At 40.7% G+C, this 23362-nt stretch overlaps 2 protein-coding genes across 7 annotated transcripts in view; one reads left to right on the forward strand and one right to left on the reverse strand.

The window, feature by feature from the left end:
* The window catches only part of erg (ETS transcription factor ERG), a 229171-nt gene that overhangs the window by 154930 nt on the left and 50879 nt on the right, over nt 1–23362 (forward strand). For all 6 annotated transcript variants that reach the window (XM_067993298.1, XM_067993299.1, XM_067993297.1 and 3 more), the window contains one exon: nt 5289–5506. In XM_067993298.1, the coding sequence (XP_067849399.1) occupies nt 5289–5506 (218 nt within the window). The remainder of the gene's footprint in view (nt 1–5288; nt 5507–23362) is intronic.
* Nucleotides 1–23362, reverse strand: part of kcnj15 (potassium inwardly rectifying channel subfamily J member 15) — a 277287-nt gene that overhangs the window by 140827 nt on the left and 113098 nt on the right. The gene's annotated exons all lie outside the window — the stretch shown is intronic.

The following is a 23362-nucleotide window of genomic DNA, read 5'->3' on the forward strand; positions in this document are numbered from 1 at the left end:
TAAAGGTCTATGGTAATCTGAATTAAATTCTCCCTTTTTTTATAAATTGAGGAACTAGGTGAAGGACACAAACTAGGCTGAAAAGAGTAGGTTAGAAGGCAAATTAGATTGTGATTTAGTGGCACAAAACTTAGGTTTCTAAAAGCCTGTAGGTTGTAAAAGGAAGTAAAGACTGAGGTATGTAAAGAGTTTCATAGTTTCGAGGCCCTGAGAAAGAAAGATTAGAAGACTATGTATGTTGAGTCTGGATTTCAACACACCACACACATTTTCTCGTAAGTGTTTATAAAACATATTACAGGAGTATTCTCTTTGTGAAATAGTGTTGGGCAATTCTTTTCTTTGCTTCAGATAGGAGAACACTCTGAAGAGCTGTCAGTCATTTCCACATCAGTAATACAGTTCCCACCACTTAAATTGGACAATTGTTTCTAACAGGCAAATAGTGCTAACCAATTTCCATTACTATTATTGTCAATTAATATGGGGTATTAATTGCGGGCAGAAACAAGTGTTCTCTGAGTAGTTTGCACCTCGTTGAGGTGTACTTTTAAGTAAATTACATGACTATAACCCAAACAAGCAGTTCAGGTACAATTAATCCAACCAGCTATTTATAATACACAATTTTTATCTTTGCTATTTATTTGTCATCTGCTACCCCTGCCAAGCTTCAATGGGGTTCAAGATCTTTTGTTGCTGCTATTGCCTCTGCTGTTCTTATACATGATGTGGATTTTTCATACATGATGTGATATTTCATTTTCACATCGTTCACCTGACGAAGGAGGAAGCCTCCGAAAGCTTGTGAATTTAAAATAAAATTGCTGGACTATAACTTGGTGTTGTAAAATTGTTTACAATTGTTCTTATACAGGTAATGATTGTGAGAAGAAAGTTTCAGCAAAGAAGCAATACAGATTAAATCAGAGTGTGTCTTTTCTATGCAAAGTACCAATGGCACTATGCACAGGTGCTCTTGAAGGGATTTTTTTTGTCCGTTTCAAGGTTTAATTGGTAGCAGAACTTTTTGATCATGTAAACCATCTAACGCCTATAGCGGGCATATCATATGAGCACCAACATACCGGCTGTGAGCAGTGGGGACTGCATTGGATGCAAGTGATAGGATGATGCTTTTTGCAGTCCACTTTTCCACTTGTGGGGGAGTCCAAAACTAGAGGTCATAAATATAAAATAGTCACTAATAAATCCAAGGAATCTTAAAACACTAGGTTATAGTCCAACAATTTTATTTTAAAATCACAAGCTTTCGGAGATTATCTCCTTCGTCAGGTGAGTGAGTAGTTGAGGCAAATAGCATAGATGCATTTAAGGGCAAACCAGATAAGGAATGAGGGAAAAATGAATAGAAGGGTATCCTGATAGGGTTATACGGAGGGAGGAGGCTCGTGTGGAGCATAAACACCGGCATAGACCAGTTGAGCCAAATGGCCTGTTTCTGTGCTGTAGTTTCGATGTAACTCGATGTTTTCAATCAACTTGAAGCTGTTACCAACAAAACTAATCAATTATTTTTGTGCACCTAGAGGGCATTTAACTATAATTGAAACTAGTTATTCTAACCTTAAATAGATCATTGGTGAGGCCACAATTAGATTATTGAGTGCAGATTTCAGTACTTTATCTTCAAAATGTAATTGGAGAGAATTTAGGGAATGATGAGGATGATTCTATGTGGAGAGAATCCCAGAGCTGATTGTTTTTATTGGAGAGAAGATTGAAGGGGAATTTGATCCCAGTCTTTTATAATACTGGCAGGCATAGATGACTTAGATGTAAACAGCCTTTTGACTGGCACTGCATTAACAGCACTAGAGGATATATGTTAACAACCTCAAGCAAGACTAAAGATTATAATCATTTGTCGAACAGAATCCCAAACAATAGCAGTTGATGTTGTGATTCTAAAAAGAATTGGATGAACATCTGATTGGGAACAGGATTGAAGGTTATAGGGATAAGTATAGGCTGAAATGGGATACGATAGTTCCTGTGCTCCTGGAGTCTGGTTTGGAGGGGAGGGGGTTGTTATCTTTGGAGGGCAGCCAGGCAGTGTTCAAATGTGAAGATGTTGGAATGGGTAAATAATCTACATTTTTGCTTGATTACATTTGGGCAGAGAATATTCATGCAGAAGGGTTCCTCAAAAGAATGCAGGTGGAGTGCATGATGGGGCAGGTTAGAAGACTCTGGCTTGATGGTCCAGCTTTTACTCATTCCATGCTTTATGTCTGTAGAGGTTTTTTAATTGGCACAGCAGCAATTGCTTTAGCAGGGAGTCTTATTCTAAATGTCCAAAGCACGTTGAGGATAAAAAAATCTTAAAATCTCAAATCTTGCTTTAGGCTTGTTCACTTTTTTTACACAAATGTGTTTTTGAAAATTTGTCAAAAGCACCTCTGCACCGTAAATTGGATCTTAAAAAATTATACTGGAACATAAAGGCCAATCTCCACGATAAATAAGGAACCGTAGGGATATTATTAGAACTGTCTCCTTGAGCTTAGGTATGGAAGAGCTTGGTTGATCTGTGAACTGATAATGTTGCGAGAGAAAACTGTTTCAATATCAAGGATAATGAACACTTAATTGTTGTAGTTCAAAATACTGCATCAAATGCGCTAGACCCCAGGCCATCACATAGTAATTAGGCTGACAACGAAAGCAGAATTAAAGCTACACTCTTCGATGTCATAATATTGGGACAGTGGTTATGGGACTATTCAGCACTACATGTTGTCAGGGCCCAAAGCACCTTTCATTTCCTCACAATGTCCCAAAGCCGGTCAATGAATTACTCTTGGAGTATAGTCACTGTTATGTAGGCTAGCACAATAAAGTTCCACAGGCAGCAAATGAGGTAAATGACCAGTTGATCTTTATAGGTACTGTGGCAGCAATTGGAGGAGCAGCATGATTGTTTGGAAAGCGAGGGGAAGTAGCTCACACCTGCTCTAAGTATACTGAGATTGGAGCCAGAGCTGTGAGGGAACCAACCGGCATTACCATGTAAACTGAAACCTACCGAATAGCTTCCTTTACTGGTATTGGCCCAGAGCCCTGTCAATCAAACTCAGACTAACCATGTGACATAAGAACTCAAGTAAAGCAAAGTGATCAAGTGATCACCATTGATTATTATTGGCCTATATAAATACTGGACATTACCTATATATTATGGTCAGTAATCTAATTGAGGAGTCAGCTGATGAATATTTGATTTTTTTTCCCCACTCTGTTTTGGCTGCCACAAGCTGTGTACTGCCTCCTGGTCATATACATTTGGCCTGAGGCTCCCTCCAGTTTTCAATCCCTACCTTTGAGGAAGTACTTGAACTTTGTTCAGCATCTCCCTGATGGTACAATCCAGACTGGGGGAACTCACGTCATTAGGACCTATGTCCTACCAGTTTGGGACCTGTATCCCATCCCATCACATTGGGACACAGCAAGATGGAGCACATTGCATTCCACCAATATGGCATTCTACATTCCATTTATTCACTTGAAAGTACAAAGTTGATGTGTTTCAAACTAAGGTTAACTTCAGCAGGAGAAAAATAGCTAAACATCTCTTCCAGTGCCAGTGTCCTGCAATCCAATTCCAGAAAGAACAGCCACACAAAACAGTATGATTCATAATACTGGTTCACGGTGGGGGATGTTGTTGTAACTATGTTGTTGTTAATAGGAACATTGATGGAAAGAACTGGCAGCTTGAATGATCTTAGCCACAGGTTGGCTGTTGAATTTGGTAAACTTTGCTCCACAATAGATTTCCCATCCCAGCCTATTTGTTGAAAACGAGGTGGGAATTAGGTGTAATATTTCACACTCTCTTAGGGCAGAAAGAAATATATTTTATTTAGTAGATTACTGATACCGAATGAGAGTGTGTCATTTAAAGAATAAGAATGAGAAAAGGTTCTTCAGTCTCTGTAACAATTCCACCATTTAAGGTCATATACAGGACTTGCACAGAACACTCTCAATTCCCTCCTACCCTGACACCAACGCCACACACTGTTGGACTGAGGAAACTGTGAATTGCTTTTTGAATACCTTAAAAGCACATTATTAGTCTGCGTTCTCGTTTGGAAAACTTTTTTTCCGTGTTGCCAAAACACAAGCGTGTAGTGACATAAATTGTACTGAAACGCATTCCTGGGTCATAAAACACCATCGTATTGCTCGCGTTTAATCTCATCACCACGTCAATCAAATGCAATTATTTTGGTTGTTCTCCTTTCCGACCGCCTGTTAAATAGCACCCCCTCCCCACCCCCGCAACTTTCTTGTCCACTGATGCAAAGGAAAATCAGGCGGGGCGAATAATGGGCGGTTAATCCACAACCACTGGGTTTCTGCCCGTGCCTAAGGTCTGGTCGGTATAGAGTGTTATTGTTATCGTTTCTGCTGCTACTAATACTAATAATATATATCAAACATTGTGGCATCTAGAAAAGACACCATCCTCATGAGAAGGGGCTGACAAACCTTTAATCATTTGTTCACAAGCACATGACACAATGATTAACTCACATTAGAATGTATACTATTATCAGTAAAGTTCGTCTTTGAAAATTGTTTCGGAGTTTCTTTGTAATTTAAGGATGATGAAAAGGCATTACTTTTTTCAGGTTTTAAAACATCGTGTTCAGGAATTGTTGCTCTCTACTAACATACACCTTCTTGCAGCCTCTGTCTGAATCAGACTATTTGAAACCAGTTGCTGAAACATTGATTATTAAGGGAACGTCTCTAAATTGCACACTCAAACTGACATAACCATGAATACTTACTGAAGTAAAAACTCTATAAATGCTAATACTATATCATTACAGCCAATCATCAGTATGAAAATACAATTTAATACTGAGATTTTGAAGTTTTTTTGCACCAAAAAAATTGAGTTACCCAATAATATGAATTAAGCAATGGAAATAACACAGCACTAAATTTTCACTTTGCTTCACAAAATTGAAATGTTAGATGGTTTGAATTAAGTAAGTTTGAATTAAGAGGAGTAGACTGTAATCCACGGCTCTTCTGCCTTTCTTCTCTCTCTAAACAAAACATGATTGCATGAAGATGATGAGCCTTCAAATTAGTGTTAAATATATGAAAGGACCAAAATAGCCTATTTGGCAAATTTTGAAGTGCATCATTAGTAAACCAAGCAAGAAAATGATGGCTCAACAGATTAGGATTTAAGTCCTAAAGGAAACTGCCAGATTTGACCTGCATATGTTTCTTTCCCACAGGAAGCACTATCAGTAGTCAGTGAAGACCAGTCCTTATTTGAGTGTGCCTACGGAACACCACACCTAGCAAAAACAGAAATGACAGCTTCTTCATCAAGTGATTATGGACAGACCTCAAAGATTAGCCCACGTGTTCCTCAGCAAGAGTGGTTGCCACAACCACCGGCCCGAGTGACCATCAAGATGGAGTACAACCCTAACCAGGTCAATGGATCCAGGTAATGAGCTCACACAGGCACTTTGATTGAAAACTCAACTTTGACACCATGTAGCAGATGAGAAATATCTAGGATTTCAGACTATTAGAGAATTGGACACTTGCCTTTCACTTCTGGAACTTGGATTTGAATCCAACCATGACTGATGGGATGAAAGTCTTTTCTAACTACTGGGTATAAAGTTCCTACAAAAATAAGTTTTGGCAGCCTCACCTATTGGGCATTGATCTACAGCATAAAATTGCTATTAATTTGGCATTAAATTGGCAGTCTCACCTAGAGAGGCACGAAGGAAGGTTGGTGTGCGAAATTGAAAAAATGTTACGTTGGTGCAGTAGGAGATGCTCTTCTGATGCTGAGGGCTGAGGCACACTGTTGGATTGAAAAGAAAAAATTTGCAGAACTACGGAGAAAAAGTGGGGGAGTGGGACTAATTGGACAGCTGTTTCAAAAAGCCAGCACAGGCATGATGGACTGAATGGCCTCCTTCTGTGTAGTATGATTCTATGATTATACCGGTTGGGAGTGCTTGTCAATGACATTAGGTGCCTGAAATGGAAACTCTTCCATTCCTCAACACTAAAGTTCCTCATCTAGACAAGCACCAAATAGTAATGGACATCTTACGGAACTTTAGGGTTAAAATACTCAACTATTGCCATAGTACAGAATAATTAAACGTTTTTTTTCCGGGAACTGGGAATGAAATTAATAATTCAAACCTTCCCGCTTGCCTTCATTTTGAGGGTGATAACCTCTTTCCTCCATTTTTTTCTATGCATACACTTACTGCTATATTTTGTATCAAACAGAATAAATGGAGGGTTTATCACCCCAAGCTCTCTGGGACCTGAGTCCGCAATCTGAGTCCTCTCCCTGATAACATTTTCCCCTGATTTGAATAATTAAAGATTTTCAAACATAACGAGGCAAAACCTAAGAAAATTCATGCCAAAACTTGTCTTCCTTTTTGTTCAGTACAATTCTGAGATTTGCAAACCTTTCAAATTCACAAACACATTTGACTTCAAAGCAAGCATCTTCCATTTAATGTTCCTGACTTACAGACAACAGCAGCCTGGAGTTTGTGGCATCACTTTTAAATTGTTTTCAAATTGTGAAATGCTCAATTCACAAAGAAATACAAACATTTCTATAGAGGAAAATAATTATTAATTTCCTGTGAAGCCTTGCTGTAACCCAGAGCACACTGGGTAAGTAATTTGCAGCATCCCAGAAATGTTATTTAGAATTATAAAAGTTCTTCAAATGCTAAAACAATTATTTTAAATAACATTATTATAATATAATAAATAGTTTAGATTTACATACCAAAAAAATCTTCATTTAAGTCTTATTCAGCAAATAGAATTGATGACTGAATGATGAGTTTGAACAGAATGAAAGTGTGCTGTACGTCTGTCTGGTTTGATCTTCAAATGTGAAATAAGTTCCCACGCAGTCGAAACACATCCATAAATTGCTAAAGCAATTGGAGCCAATACCACTGCTAGTCAGAATATGTTTCGGTGTGTATTGGTGAAAGGCTAATCTCATGTTAGGAATGTATTAACATAATATTTGCCTTTACACAGCAACCTATCACATTGAAGAACACGTCAAACAATTAATTATTTTTTTTTGAAATGCAGTGACTGTTCTTGTGTAGGCATCTGTGGCAGCCTTTCTGCATTGGCAATGTCCCAGAAATAGAAGCAACAACAACAGCTTGCAATTTTATTGTGCCTTAAAAACCTCCCAAATGATTTCACAATGGAAATAGATAGGGGGATAGATATCAAGCCATGAAAAGAGATATTAGGAAGGGTGATGGAAAGTTTGTTTGAAAAGGTGGGTTTTGAGTAGATTTTTCAAGGTTACTTGGATGTGCACTTGAAGTGCTGTAACCTACAGGGCGACGGACCAAGTGCTGGAAAGTGGGATTAAGCTGGATAGCTCTTTCTTGGCTGGCCTGGACATGATGGGCCAAAAGGCCTCCTTCTGAGCCATAACTTTCTATGATTCTATGATAGGAGAGAAGTAGAGAGGGTGAGCAATGTGTATTTACATAGTATGGGTTAAGGAAGAACCAGACACCGGGAGAATTCTTCTCTGAATAGTGCCACGGGATCTTTAACATCCAAGAAGCAGATGAGCCATTGTTTTGAAGTCTCGTCCAAAGGACAGCACCTCCAACATTGCAGGACTGCACTGGAGTGTCAACCCCAGATATTTATCTGCACTTTGTTTTATTAATTTCACAACCTTTCTTTGGTTAATGATTTCTTTGGTTAAAAGTTGACATAAGTCCTTACATATCTTCGTTGCAGAACAGCTACATCATCACATTAACACCATGCACAAGTGAAACAATGACATTTCCACAACACAACAACATTTGCCGCTTTGTCTGTGACTTCTCTGAGTGAAAGACCAATTTCTTGCCATAATCGGGTGATTTTGTGCTGTGCACCTTGGCGCACTAGGAACTTGACCTAGACTGACCATGCTCTTTATGGAGGAGACTGTCATCCCATCTGTCTAGGCTGCATTGAAATCCATATCCAAGATGAGAAAGAACAGATCTGTTTCTCATACCATCTCAATCTCTTGATGAGATTACTGCCTGCTAATCATTACTTTCTGTCCATACAAGATATTCTGCTAATATATAGTGGACTGAGCACCAAATTCCCCAGTGGTCCTGCACAACAGCAACAATTTATATTTATATAGCACCTTTAGCATAGCAAAGTGTCCCAAGGTGCTTCACAGCCAGGATCAGACTTGAGTAGGAGGGAAATTAGGGAGGTTGCTGAAGGCATCTTTGAAGAGCTAGGTCTCAAGGAGACATTTGAAGGTGGGGAGAGATGCAGCAAGACAAAGTTGTTTAGAGAGATAGTTCCATTGCCTGGGGGAAAAATAGCTGAAAGCTTTGTAACCAAGGGTAGAGTGGAAGGACAGGGGAATACTCAGTAGAGCGTGTTTGGAAGAGCAGAGGGTGTGAGCAGGAGGAGGTTGCAGTGATAGGGAGGAGAAAAGCAATGGAGGGAATTGCAACTGAGGTTGAGGATTTTGAAATCAGTGCGCCGAAGGAGCCGGTGAGGACCAGCAAGAAGGCGGATAGTCGAGCAGAACATTCTGTGGGATAGGATGCAGGCAGCAGAGTTTTGGCGGAGTTGGAGTCCAGCACGTACTGTGATTCTCATACTCCTCAGTGACACTGACAGCTGCTATCATCACAAACACAAACTCAGAACTGAGGAGCTCTGTTCCCCTGATGGCTCAGGTGGTAATTACACTTCCTACTGTGCACCCGAGTCCTGGGGTGGTGGTAAGGGCAAATGGCTTCTGCATCTCTGGGCTAGTTGAGGGGCAAACATCAGCATGTGTTCCGGCTTCTGATTGCAGCAAGAGAACAGAATCAGTGTTACCTCCTACGATTGACTAGCCAACCAGCACTCATTGTCCAAGCTCACGCATGGAAAATGTCCAATTAGGAGGATGCTCAGTGTCTGTGGAACTGTACCCAATTATATATCAACACCTTCAGGAGAGGAAGGGTAACTTTAAAAAAAGTTGTTGAAGATGCCCTGGAATGATTTCAGGGCAGAAACCACCTTTGAATTTCAGATGAAGGATCATAGTTCAAGATTCATTTGAACCTTTAATTAGATTACTCCCTTGTAATCACTGTCACGTAGTCAGCGTCCTGTCTACACAATGTTTAATAAAACACAAAGTAATAAAGGAACTTATAAATTATTATTTATGTGGGAAAGCTAAAGAGAGAGCCACATCACCTATAATCCTTTAAAGTATGAAATGAATTGTGATCAACTTTAAAGGGGTGACGTCTTGAAGAAGTATTTGGCAAATTGTTTTCATATTTGGCGTCGGGGAAGAGCCAGAAAAGTCATATCACTTTCGCTGCAATGATGTCACCTGTAGATGACACAACAACTTGGATTTATATAGTGCTCCTTATGTAAAAGAAATGTGTCAATGAGCTTAACAAGGGGGAAAACAATGGACACTGAATAGGAAAAATGAGATTTAAGGTAGACCAAAGACATGGTGAAAGAGAAGGGTTTTTAGGAGGCTTTTGAAGGGATATTTAATGCATTATTGACCTGAATTTGATGATAGATATTTGAAATGAACAGATATCGATTTTAGTTTGGGCAGACTGCCCATCTCGTGTTAGCAGTGGCACGTTTCTTTTAAGGGGGCACTTTTAGATGCTATGGTAGGATTAGGCTTTGCCCAGTGCCACCCACTGTTGCTGTGCACAAAAATGGAACATATACTGAAGTAAAGGAACATCTACAAATGTTCATATTCTTTCATTACAGCAAAGCAAATTGGTTTAGGGAGAAAATTCTGGAAAGTAGGGGTGTAGTGACTGCACATTTGGGCTCCAATCGTAGAATGAGGGGTGGGGGGCGGTGGGTTGGAAAAATAAGAATCCATCTGGAGTTAGTATGACATTTCTACCTCCCACACCATTCCTCAATGAAGCATTTAGACTTGATTTACATCATCACATTGTGTACTTGCAAAAAAAAATCTTGCCAAACACATGCATGAAAAGAATTGCTCTGTAATATCTTTTTGTATCCTACTACTTCTTAAGTTCACACAGCTAATCACAACTAATAACACAGAAATGTATGGTGCTTGAAGGGCTACCTCTCTAATTCCAGATTTATTGAGCTCTGCTAATAGACAACACATGAGACAGGCCTTGTGCTCTGCAGACACCCCATTCAAAAGTCGGGTGGAAGTGAGTTGGCATCCTGCTGATCTGAATTGAATTAGTCCATTATGTACTGCAGTATGTTTAATATGTGGGGAGCCAGTTACAGAACGAAATGTCACCAGGACAATCAGCTCGTGTGAAGTATACAGTTTCAAACCTCATTCATTTGCCATGAGGCTCACTCATTTTGGTTTTAAAAGAAATGATTTGGTGCGTTCTCAAAAGTAAACACAGCTCCATGTATTTAAGTGGGTGTTGTGATGTCTCAGTCTGATCATAAATCTCACTCCCAACATTTCTCTGACATTGACATCTGTGAGTAAGTGTGAGGAAGAGGATAGATGAATTGCTTTAATAAAATTCTGTTAGAGGAAAAAAAATTCAAAACTTAAATATATAACATTTATTACAAAATTGGAGAACTGTAAATTTAACTTGTTTTTAAGGCAAATTTGATAGGCCCCCCACCCCCCTCCCCAACTAATTTATTTCACTTGCCAAGCCCAGGCAGTTGGTGCGATGAGATTCCAATGCGAAAAACAGACAAATGCAAACTTACCGAAATGTGTTTCTTTTTCATAGAAGGAGCCACAGAAGTAAATTATTATCAAAAAAATATTAAATGGTGCACTTTGTGGGAGGGATGAATCTTATTTTTTTATTCATTCTTGGGATGTGGGCGTCGCTGGCGAGGCCGGCATTTATTGCCCATCCCTAATTGCCCTTGAGAAGGTGGTGGTGAGCCGTCTTCTTGAATCGCTGCAGTCCGTGTTCAAAATTATGAAGGGTCTTGAGAGAGTAGATAGGGAGAAACTGTTTCCAATGGTAGGAGGGTCGGTAACCAGAGGACGCGGATTTAAGATAATTGGTAAGAGAACCAGAGGGGAGATGAGGAGAATTTTTTTTATGCAGCTAGTTGTTAGGATCTGGAATGCACTGCCTGAAAGGGCGGTGGAAGCAGATTCAACATTAACTTTCAAAAGGGAATTGGATATATATTTGAAAAGGAAAAATTTGCAGGGCTTTGGAGAAAGAGCAGGGAAGTGGGACTAATTGGATAGCTCTTTCAAAGATCCAGCACAGGCCGTTGGGCCGAATGGCCTCCTTCTGTACTGTATGATTCTATGATTATGTTAATCAAGGTGTAGTGTTGCTCAGTAAGTGGCAATGAACTGGATGAAGTTTGATAAACTAACTGGCTCTGCCACTACCTCGCTCAGGCAATTCTCATTTCTCTGCGTTCTCTTGCTGTCTCTCTGCCCTGATTCTAAAAGCCACTCAACCATTCTTCTTTCTTCTTTCTCATTCCAATAGGAAACTGAAACTATTCCTTCTGTGAAACTTTTTCTTCCTCTACTCTGCACCAGCATTCCAGTCTGTTCTCCCTGCTTTACTGGCCAGTATCCGTTTGGGTATCCAGGTGATGATGAGCTGACCTGTCTGTCGGAAAATGGTAAAAATCTGCGTTTATATATAAAATGTATAATTTTATTTTCTTCAATCATGAAATAGGGGAAATGGATTAAAGGCCAGGATGTATTATGGCAGACATATTATTTAATATTGTATCCAAGCGCATAGCAGTAGTGATAGTCACTGTATGTTAATAGAGCTTTCGGTATCATTGTTACCAATGCGTCGGACTTGGTTGATAGTTTTGTTCCAAACATGCCATTAAGGGGGAGATATTGTATTTAAGATGGATGCTCTGCTCCGTGGGACTGTGGCAAATTAAGAGAAATAATCATCCTGGAGCCACTTGCAGGCAACTCTTAGTTGGTTAAGTACTACACTGGGAATAAGGATTTTGGTTCCCCTTCCTGCCCCTGTTTCCCTCTCCCTGCCAGACTTCTGTAGGCCATTTTGTGATGGCGGAAACAAGTAGCATTGATCGGGTCAAACCTATCCTCTTGGTTGAGCAATGGTGCGTGGGCCTGTGAGTTAAAGAAAGAAAAAGGAAGAGTTTTTTTTAAAAACTCAAATTAATCAAAGAACCTGATTTAAAAATGAACAAAAGTTGGTGCTCTTCTCCTGAGCAGTTGTTTTTTGTTTAATTCTGCTAATTGTTAAATTTAAAGTGAATTTTCGGGTCCTTTACTTGGTGGAAATCAATGAAAGCTCCTTGGCCATTACTGAATACAGATTTGTGCAAATTTACTGATTATTCCATTTAGAATAATCAGGTTAATGTCTGCAGTAAAAAAGGAAGATTTGCATCTACGTAGCGCCTTTCATGACCTCAGGACGTCCCAAAGTGCTTTACAACCAATGAAGCATTTGAAGTGTAGTCACTGTTGTAATGTAGGAAACGTGCACACAGGAATTTTTGTACGGGTGCATTAAGTGTTCGTGTGGGAAACACACAGTTGGAAAATCTGCTCCAGCATCTTATACAGGATAGAATGGGGGAAAATATTACATTTACTGACTGAAATGGCATGTGCGGAATGCATGAACAGGAATAAAATACGGACAATCCTAGAATAATGAATCTCAAGCATATTGACATTTACATTAATCCCTAGCGATATCTTGTAAATAGTCTGAATGTCTTTAATGAAGTAAATGCCCAAGATTAGCTTGACAGAATCTTACCAACTATTCCAAGTGAAAATTCCTTGTGGAATACGGTGGCTTCAGTCCTATTGGGATCATGGGAATGCCATGTGTGGAATGCAATGGGATTGAATAATATATCTCAACATGTTGGATTGGTACTCTGCAGTTTTTGCTCCATTCCTACATTTGAACAGTGACTACACTTCAAAAGTATTTCATTAGCTGTAAAGTGCTTTGGGATATCCTGAAGTCGTAGAAGGTGCTATATAAATGCAAGTCTTTCTTTTCTTTAATTTTAAGAATGACGGAGGAGAATTCTCAGAGGTTTTAGCTGTCGTTACCGATCTCTGTCGGAATATTAATTTAATCACGCTGAATATATGGAGAGGGCATTGGAAGGAAAGAGCATCATTTGTCAATTGGTCTTTCTACTAGCTGATAGCTGCAACGGTCTTTTCCAATCCTATACATTTCTATGTTCCTGTGTCTTTTCTTGTTCCACTTCTGACAAGTGGTCACTAATGTACTGAGTAGCATCTGAAGTACTCCTGGTTGCAGTTATAGGGGCACATTTTATTCTTGTTCCAGGGAAGTGTTGAAGGTTTAGATACATAAAATGGCTCCATTTTGCATGCAACTAATCCAAACAATTGGCCATAGTTCTGATCGAGCAGTTCTGTCAGTGACTTCTTTTTAAAGAGCAATGTGCCTTACTTAATTTGTGGTGTTACTGGAGAAAATTGCTAACATTTATGGCTGCACTTCTGGCTCTCCAGAATCTGTCAAATTTTTAATTACAAGTGAAGTGGCACTATTGCAGCCACCAGAGAGCTAGCATTTTCATTGTAGTCAGGCTGAGCAGATTGTGGCTGTGCATTCTGTCCCCTACTTGCTACCAAGTCACCATTTTGGCTATTCCATCAGTTAGAGGCATCGAGTTCAGGCCAGGAGTTATCTCTGTAAGCTATGGAAATTCAGAGAGTAAAGCATCTTAGTCATACTCTTTGTCTCCAAAGATTGCTTATCCAACCTCATGAATGGTTAATGCTATGAGGCAGAGGATGGCCTAAAAAGGGAGAAAATAAATTATAGATGAGACAAAAAAAATTATATTGAAATTAGATTTAAAGGTAGTTCAATGATCTCAGTTGAGGCACGAAAATTGGCCTTTGTGTTCCTGGGCTAGGGAAGGAAGAATTCATTCAGCCTTCCTACTTCTGATTGTGATTCAGAGAATTTCAGTGGGAAATTGCGTGTTTGTGGGCATCAGTTGAAGGCAGAATTGGGCTCTGCTCTGATTCCTCCCTATGATCTGTTAACATTCAACGTCAAGGCTTGCACAGAAGAAAGACCACTTGGACGAGGTACTGAAAGGGACCTGGGACCTGTTGAACCAAATTCCGGCAAGAGTTGGCATGTTCAGGCGAGGAGGGTGGAAGATTAGGGGGAGGTAAACGGCTGAGTTTGTTGGGAGGTGGGACCAAAATGTGTAGGCTGTGGCTAGAGATAGATGTTTCAGCAAATGCTAACACTGGTGTATTATGATACCAGCAGAAAGTTGACAAGAGTGTATGGGGGAGAATAGAAATTACATTTAGAATAAGCACTATGGATGGGCTAGCACAAAAGAGTTTGCAGGAATGACCCATTTAGAAGCGAGTTCACTGGAGTGTTTAGTCATCAGAGCTTGATCCACCATGAAATACTTTGGAAGACAATTAAATTAATGGACAAGGACAATCATTTGGATTTTCTAAAGGCATTTGGTAAAGTTTTGTATCTGAAAATTTTCAAAAAGGCTAAAGGCTTATGGAAATAACGATGAATTAACTAGTTGGATTAAAAACCAGTTTGGCATTAGAAAGCTAGAGGGATTGATAAATGGATAAGACTCAGCCCGGAGGCAGTGACTAGTGGAGTTTTGCAGGAACCTTTTCTGGGTTTCTGGCTGTTTGCACTATTCATAAACCATATGGAGGAGGGTACTTCTAGCAATATAACATTTGTTCATGACACCAAGCTGTGTCGCCAGATGCCTTCACTACAGGAGAACTGATAGAATTGAAAGCCATCCCAAAAAAAAATCATTGAGTAGGCCAAAGAATGAAAGATATAATTTAAGGTGGATAAATAGAAATGTATATTGGCACAGGAAGCTAAAATATGGGGTCATGATGGACGACTATTAGTAGCAAAGGTGGAAAAGGAATAGGATTTGAATGTAATTTTCAGTCATTCATGGTATTAATTAACTTCTTTAAAAGCTGTAATAAGAATAGATATGAAAGAAGGTGTCATAGAGTCATAGAGTTATACAGCACGGATAGAGGCCCTTCGGCCCATCGTGTCCGCGCCGGCCATCAGCCCTGTCTACTCTAATCCCATATTCCAGCATTTGGTCCGTAGCCTTGTATGCTATGGCATTTCAAGTGCTCATCCAAATGCTTCTTGAATGTTGTGAGGGTTCCTGCCTCCACAACCCTTTCAGACAGTGAGTTCCAGACTCCAACCACCCTCTGGGTGAAAAAGTTCTTTCTCAAATCCCCTCTAAACCTCCCGCCTTTTACCTTGAATCTATGTCCCCTTGTTATAGAACCCTCAACGAAGGGAAAAAGCTCCTTAGTATCCATCCTATCTGTGCCCCTCATAATTTTGTACACCTCAATCATGTCCCCCCTCAGCCTCCTCTGCTCCAAGGAAAACAAACCCAATCTTCCCAGTCTCTCTTCATAGCTGAAGCGCTCCAGCCCTGGTAACATCCTGGTGAATCTCCTCTGCACCCTCTCCAAAGCGATCACATCCTTCCTGTAGTGTGGCGACCAGAACTGCACACAGTACTCCAGCTGTGGCCTAACCAGTGTTTTATACAGCTCCATCATAACCTCCTTGCTCTTATATTCTATGCCTTGGCTAATAAAGGCAAGTATCCCATATGCCTTCTTTACCACCTTATCTACCTGTTCCGCCGCCTTCAGGGATCTGTGAACTTGCACACCAAGATCCCTCTGACCCTCTGTCTTGCCTAGGGTCCTCCCATTCATTGTGTATTCCCTTGCCTTGTTAGTCCCTCCAAAGTGCATCACCTCGCACTTTTCCGGGTTAAATTCCATTTGCCACTGTTCCGCCCATCTGACCAACCCATCTATATCGTCCTGCAGACTGAGGCTATCCTCCTCGCTATTTACCACCCTACCAATCTTTGTATCATCAGCGAACTTACTGATCATACCTTTTACATTCATATCCAAGTCATTAATATAAGTCATTAATGTAGACCACAAACAGCAAGGGACCCAGCACCGATCCCTGTGGTACCCCACTGGCCACAGGCTTCCAGTCACAAAAACAACCTTCGACCATCACTAGTGTTTGCTCCAGCAAACACTAGTTCCATTCCCGTTTGGTTCATGGGAAGCTGTTGAAAGCAATCAGTTAGGATTAAATAACATGGACTGTAATATTGGACCATTCCCTCGGGTCCAAGGGGGTGGCCTCCTGCTGCCCAAAATCCCACCCGCCAGCCTCCACATCATTCACGCCAGCTTCGAACAGGAATCCCATTTAAATGAGGCCCAGAAGTTGAAATCTCTGGGTCCTCACAGATTGCTGCTTGCGTCGGCCACCCCACACCGTACTCACACACCAAGTTAAAATCTGGGCTTTTCTGTTTTGATAGCCTTAAAATATGACACTAGCAATTACTGGGGACAATAATAACCCATTTTTGTGATATTTTCTGTCTGCTATTTAACTGAGGTGTTACCCCCACCATTAGATATTGGACAGAGAAATGCCATACAAAGTATTTGTCCACTATTCTGGCCAACAATACTTTCTAGCCTTTTTATTCCTTGATCCTGTCAAAAAGGGTTAATTTATTGTACTGGAAATAAAATAATTACACACTGCCACCATTAAAATAATGAAACTGCACAATACATGTTTTGTCAGAGAAGGCATAGGCTGAATTTTGTGCTCAGAGGTGGACCTGACTACCTCCAGTTTGGAGTTAGTGATCTACTTTAGTCTTATTGATTATTGATGCCACTTTTCAGATTTCCTTTTTGATGTTGACTTTTCTAGTTTGGATTGCATGAGCCCTCTCTCCGATTACTGTCTGCTTACAAAGGAACCTCCATCAAGACTCTGGAAATAAACTGAGAACTGATTGCAAAGTCACAGAACATGGTGTTACAGCTTACCCACAAATAGGCACCAGCATAATGCACTGTAGTAAAATTTTAAATATGTCAATTTTGAAGCAATTCTTTATAAGTAAATAGAATTTATCACCACTCTAACCCCACTTTCTATTTGGTTTCCAAAGCCTGGAAATTCCACAAGTGCAATCACAGGACTGCTCAAATAAAGCCAGTTAATATATTCATATTGGGGAACACCCTCCCTATCTTAAAAAGGCAGCTACAACCAGTTGCATCATCAACTCCCACAATTAGTCTTGAGAAAACTTTACACAAGACAACAGTTGAGAATGCCCCAGAAAATTCCTTTTGAGGAAAATAAAAAATATTTTAAAACTTCATTTTAGTAGTTTATTTGTTGTACATAACTTCTTTGAGGACAAAACTAAGATGGTGAATTTCCTCGTGGCTGCTTCCGTTCTGCCACTGTAAAGTTGGCGCAAGTTCGGCGGAAACCCCGGTTTATGGTTATAAACAGGGTCTCTGCTGAACTTCCACCGAGTTACAGTAGCAGAGCAGGAGAAGCCCCAAGCAAATTTACACCTTAAGTAAACACACCCATTAACTATAACTCTACAAAACCATCAGTTCATCTTAAAATGTTTCTTGCTTGTTGATGTGCAACCAACGAAGGGAGGAAATGGTTCTAACGACCTCCGTTCCCAGCCTCTAGCTGATCTGATTGGTTCTGACAAGATTCGAGTCCCACCCTCTAACCAATCTGATTAGTTCTAACAGCCTTCAATCCTACGCAACAGTTGATCTGATTGGTTTTGGCAGTCCAAGTCATCTCTTTCATTGATACTGACAACTTTTGATACTTATTAAAAAAAAGCAATCCCCCCCCCCTTGTGAAAAGCTGACACATGGGTTGAAATATTGACAGTTGGCATGTACGTTTCTCTGCAGTGGCAGGCATGCTTCAGGCTTCTTGAGTTGTGGACATTTTAAGTGAGATTTATTTTGGTTAAAGGAAGAAACTGCCTTCATGAAAAAAATATTTGGCACAAGCTTAGGCAGAGCCAGACGAGCCAGCCTGACTTTCAATTTGATAATTTCATTTGCTAGTATCAAACTGTAAAACTGGACATTGGGTCTGCTACTGTCCTAATTGGGTAGACACTTAACCATGCAAGAGAAACAAGATTTTATTCAGAATTGTACTGACATTTAAGAAGGAATCAATGACGGGGTCTATGCAAAGAATCAGTCAAGAAAATCCAATAGATCCATCACCTTATCCTACAAGTAATGTTACTAATTCGACTTACTTACCTTCTGGGCGTGCAAGAGTCAACTATGCTTCCTGTTCTAAATCTTACTGAAGGTCTTAATCTTTGGAAATAAAAGTGTCTCCTCATATTAAACAAATCTGCAATCTCTCACACTTTTTGTGTAGATAAAATTGAATTGTGAATAAGGACCTGTCTTCAGATTCAGTACACCAGGGGCAAAACTTTTATTACTTAAATAGCTATGTTTTTTTTTAAAATTTAATTTAGCAGAGTGTATAAGTTTCCTTGGATACGGTAGATTCTAACTTACATGGCACTTATAGGTGCATACTTTGAGGACCTTGTATAGTTCTGAATAGTTTCATTGTTATACATATTGAAGTCTGACGGAACTGGAGTCATTACTTGGAGAAGGGTCAAAAGTCTCACTTGGCACCAGGGATGGAGAAGTTTGGGTAATGTGTGGTCTCAGATGGCGTCTATGTAGGCAGCAGGGAGCAGGGGCCTCCCTGAACAATTTTTGTCCCAGGTTTTTCTTGATGGTGTCATTCAAGGAGGGGGGTCAGTGTTGAATGGTGGTAGAAAGAGGGCCCATACTCCTGGTTTCACCCAGCTGTCGGGGCAAAAGTTACTCATTTACTCACACTTCATTAAAATATGGCCGTCTTTGGTCAATTCCTTGAACTAGTTTACTTAGCAGAGCAGGCAAATTTATATTTAGAGAAATGCCCCCCCGTTTTCTCCATTCCTCTCTTGAAAGGACTTTCACGTTCTGGGCAGAGTCACTAGATTTCTGATACCTCACCCAAGTGATGATTCTTCAAGTGCAGTCATATCAGCAGAACATTTGACTGTGGAAGGAATCACAGCCAAGTTATATTGTCTAGCATGGGTAATTGGATAGCAATCAGGAACAGAAACCCTGGCTGATTTTTCATCACCCAAGGTTAGGGGCAAGGAGGTTAATATAAATACTGTGGCTACGAGAGCAGGTCAGAGGCTGGGTATTCTGCAGCGGGTGACTCACCTCCTGACTCCCCAAAGCCTTTCCACCATCTACAAGGCACAAGTCAGCAGTGTGATGGAATACTCCCCACTTGCTTGGATGAGTGCGGCTCCAACAACACTCAAGAAGCTCGACACCATCCAAGAAAAAGCAGCCCGCTTGATTGGCACCCCATCCACTAACCTAAACATTCACTCCCTTCACCACCGGCGCACTGTGGCTGCAGTGTGTACCATCCACAGGATGCACTGCAGCAACTCGCCAAGGCTTCTTTGACAGCACCTCCCAAACCCGCGACCTCTACCACCTAGAAGGACAAGAGCAGCAGGCACATGGGAACAACACCACCTGCACATTCCCCTCCAAGTCACACACCATTCCGACTTGGAAATATATCGCCGTTCCTTCATCGTCGCTGGGTCAAAATCCTGGAACTCCCTTCCTAACAGCACTGTGGGAGAACCATCACCACACGGACTGCAGCGGTTCAAGAAGGCGGCTCACCATCACCTTCTTGGATAAGGGCAATTAGAGATGGGCAATAAATGCCGGCCTCGCCAGCGATGCCCACATCCCATGAACGAATAAAAAGAAATTGAACCATCGCAACCCTGCTGCCCCCAGCTGAGATCAGCTAACTAGACAAAGACCGGGAGTTGAACCTGGGACCTCCTGGTTTGTTTACACCCAGGAAGCCATTGGGAAGCAACTAATACAAGAGAATTTAAGAAATTAGAGTGAACTTCCCAGTCCTGGCAGAACAGTAGTGGAAACGGGAAACGGTGAGCTCACTGAAATGTAAAGGAGGAGGGTTTTTCTGAAATGAACCTCATCACATATTCATAAGGTGCTCCAGATGCAGATTTGGCCAGGAGCTTGTTGACCAAGTGGGGTGCGACGTGCACAGCTGCAGCTCTTGAAGGCTGGGTCCACTTTTGTTCTCAGTATATAGAGATGATTTAGATTTGGGAACAATCTCATAGTATGCTGATGACAAAGGTAGGAGGTTTGGTGAACAGTGAAGGTTGTCAAATTCTCCTAGAAGTCATAGTGACAGGTTAGCAGAATTGGCAGACAGATGGCAGATGTAATTTAATTTAGATAAGGTGATACACTCAATGGCAATACACTGAAGGATAAGGATATGGATGAACCTGGGGATTCAAATATCGTAATTCCCTGAAACTAAAAATCATAAAAAGGGCCAATAGAATTTAAGTTTTATAAATAGGGCCATAGAACATGAGAGTAAAGAGTAATGATAAATTTATACAAAATGTTAGTCAGGCCATAGTTAGAGTACTATATGCTGTTTTGGGCATTCCATTATAGAAAGGATTGTGTAGAATTACATAGAATTTACAGCACAGAAACAGGCCATTTGGCCCAACAGGTCTGTACCGGTGTTAATGCTCCACACGAGCCTCCTCTCACCTTACTTTATCTTACCGTATCAACATATCCTTCTATTCCTTTCTCCCTCGTGTATTTATCTAGCTACCCCTTAAATGCATCTATGCTAATCACCTCAACCATTCCACATGGTAGTAAGTTCCATGTTCTAATCATATTATAGCCATGGAGAGCGTATAGTGCGGATTCACCAGGATGATGTCAGGGATGACAATAATTCTGAGGAGAGACTTGAGACACTGGGACTATTTCCACTGGAGCAGAGGGGCTAAGAGGAGATTTAATAGATGTTTTTAAAATTACGAAAGATATTGATATGGAGTGAATAGGAAAGACTATGGGAGAGAAATTTGACATGCCCAAAACGGGCACAGAGTCAGCTCAGTGACCGCTCTGTGCCGGTCTGAGGCCGGAGGCCCGAGCTAAATTCAGCTTCAGGCCTCATTTAAATGCCACCGGCTAGCTGTGATCTTGCTGACAGCAACTTACACCGAAATTTCCTGAAATTCTCATCAGCATATGACGAAAGACGAGTGGCAGTCAATATAAGCAATCAGGGCCCAAGGAAAATGCTGAAAATACGTCATCTACCTTCTTCAAGTCCTTCTTTATCTTATTGATGTTTTGAAAATTAAAATCTGAAGCCATCAAACCATCTTTGATACACATTAAGCACTGAATGTTTAAGAAAATGCAATTGTGGAAGTTTTTCTCTTTTTAATATAGCAGATTCTGATGCTATAAAAAAGCATTTAACGATATAGAAAATACAGTACAAGTTTCAGTAAGGAAAAATAAAAATTAAAAAATTGCTATAAAACACCAGAAATATTGGCTTCAGGTCCTGCTGCACCTAAAGTTTTGGGAGTAAATTTACACCCATTCAGAAGCATTCTTCTTTTCATTTCAAATTAGTGATTGATTGAAGTTTTCAAAGTTTGGAAGGCTCTTCACTTTTTCAGCCCCATCAAGGTGAGGGAATGAAAATTCTTCCATTTCTCATACCACTCCCAGGTCATGTGTAGCACAGGTTAGAAGCAGGGTAAAAACACCCATCACACAGCCGAATGCCATGCCTAGAAGCCTCAACTAATATCCTTTAGGGAAGGAAACCTGCTGTTCTTACCCGGTCTGGCCTATATGTGATTCCAGTCCCACACCGACGTGGTTGACTCTTACCTGTGCTCTGACGTGACCTAGCAGCCATTCAGTTGCATCAAACTTCAGGGCTACTAGGGATCAGCAATAATTGACAGCCCCACAACCGATGCCTACATCCTGAGAATGAATATATATTAAAAAACTCAGAACAGTATCCTCTTCTCCCTCAGAGGACCATGACTTTTCTGTTGTCCGTGCCTAATTATGGTCAGTTTTATGCAACGGGTTACACCTACTCGAAACTGGATTGAGACTGCCGAATCCCTTCAATCAACAAGTAGGGTTGCCACCAGCCTGTGTTTGGACTGGATGGTCTGCTCTTTTGAGCGAGGTGTCCAGAAATTTATAAAATGTAAACCAGACACCAGAAAGTTGTACTTTTAAAACAGAAGTCCATTTTTTCATTGCTTTTGTGCCTTATGACATGAAGGCATTTGTTATCGTGGATTTCACTAACTTTTCCTCCTCAGCAAACACCAGAAGAACTCAAACTCGAACCCTTGCCCTATCCCGGTCTGAATCTGGAAAAAGTTGACAACACCACCTACAAATAGTGGAGATTTTCATCCTATTGGTCTGAGTTAGATTTGAACCCAAGTCCCATTGTGTCAGCTGTGGCTCCATGGGTAGCAGTTTCGTCTCTGAGTCATAAGGTTGTGGATTCAATTCCCATTTCAGCAACTTGAGCACAAAATCTAGTGCACTACTGAGGTAATGCTGACGGAGGTGCCGTCTTTTGGGTGAGATGTTAAACCGAGGCCCCGTCTGCCCCCATGGCACTATTTTCATAGAAACATAGAAAATAGGAGTAAGAGTAGGCCATTCGGTCCTTCGGGCCTGCTCCGCCATTCAAAATGATCGTGGCTGATCGTCTAACTCAATGCCCTGTTCCCGCTTTTTCCCCATATCCCTTGATCCCTTTAGCATTAAGAAATATATCTATCTCCTTCTTGAATATATTTAATGACTTGGCCTCCACTGCTTTCTGTGGTAGAGAATTCCACAGGTTCACCACCCTCTGAGTGAAGAAATTTCTCCTCATCTCGGTTCTAAATGGCATACCCCGTATCCTGAGACTGTGACCCCTGGTTATGGATTCCCCATCCATCGGGAACATCCTCCCTGCATCTAGTCTTTTGAAGAAGAGCAGGGGAGTTCTCCCCGGTGTCTTGGCCAATATTTATCCCTCAACCAACATCACTAAAACAGTATATCTGGTCATTATCACATTGCTGTTTGTAGGACCTTGCTGTGTGTGAATTGGCTGCCGTGTTTCCTGTATTACAACAGCGACTACGCTTCAAAAGTAATTCATTGGCTGTAAAGCACTTTGGGACATCCTGAGGTCATGAAAGGTGCTATACAAATGCAAGTCTTTCTTTCTTTCTAACACTGGACTAACCCACTGCACCATCTTAATCCATTGTACCATAACACAACCTTTTATGTTTTCTTTTTCTCAGCAGTTTGCTGTGGTTTGTAAGTTTTCCAAAAAAAAAGTTACCTTTTTTTGCTTTC

Source organism: Heptranchias perlo, chromosome 11 (genome assembly GCF_035084215.1).
Source record: "Heptranchias perlo isolate sHepPer1 chromosome 11, sHepPer1.hap1, whole genome shotgun sequence".
Taxonomy (NCBI): domain Eukaryota; kingdom Metazoa; phylum Chordata; class Chondrichthyes; order Hexanchiformes; family Hexanchidae; genus Heptranchias; species Heptranchias perlo.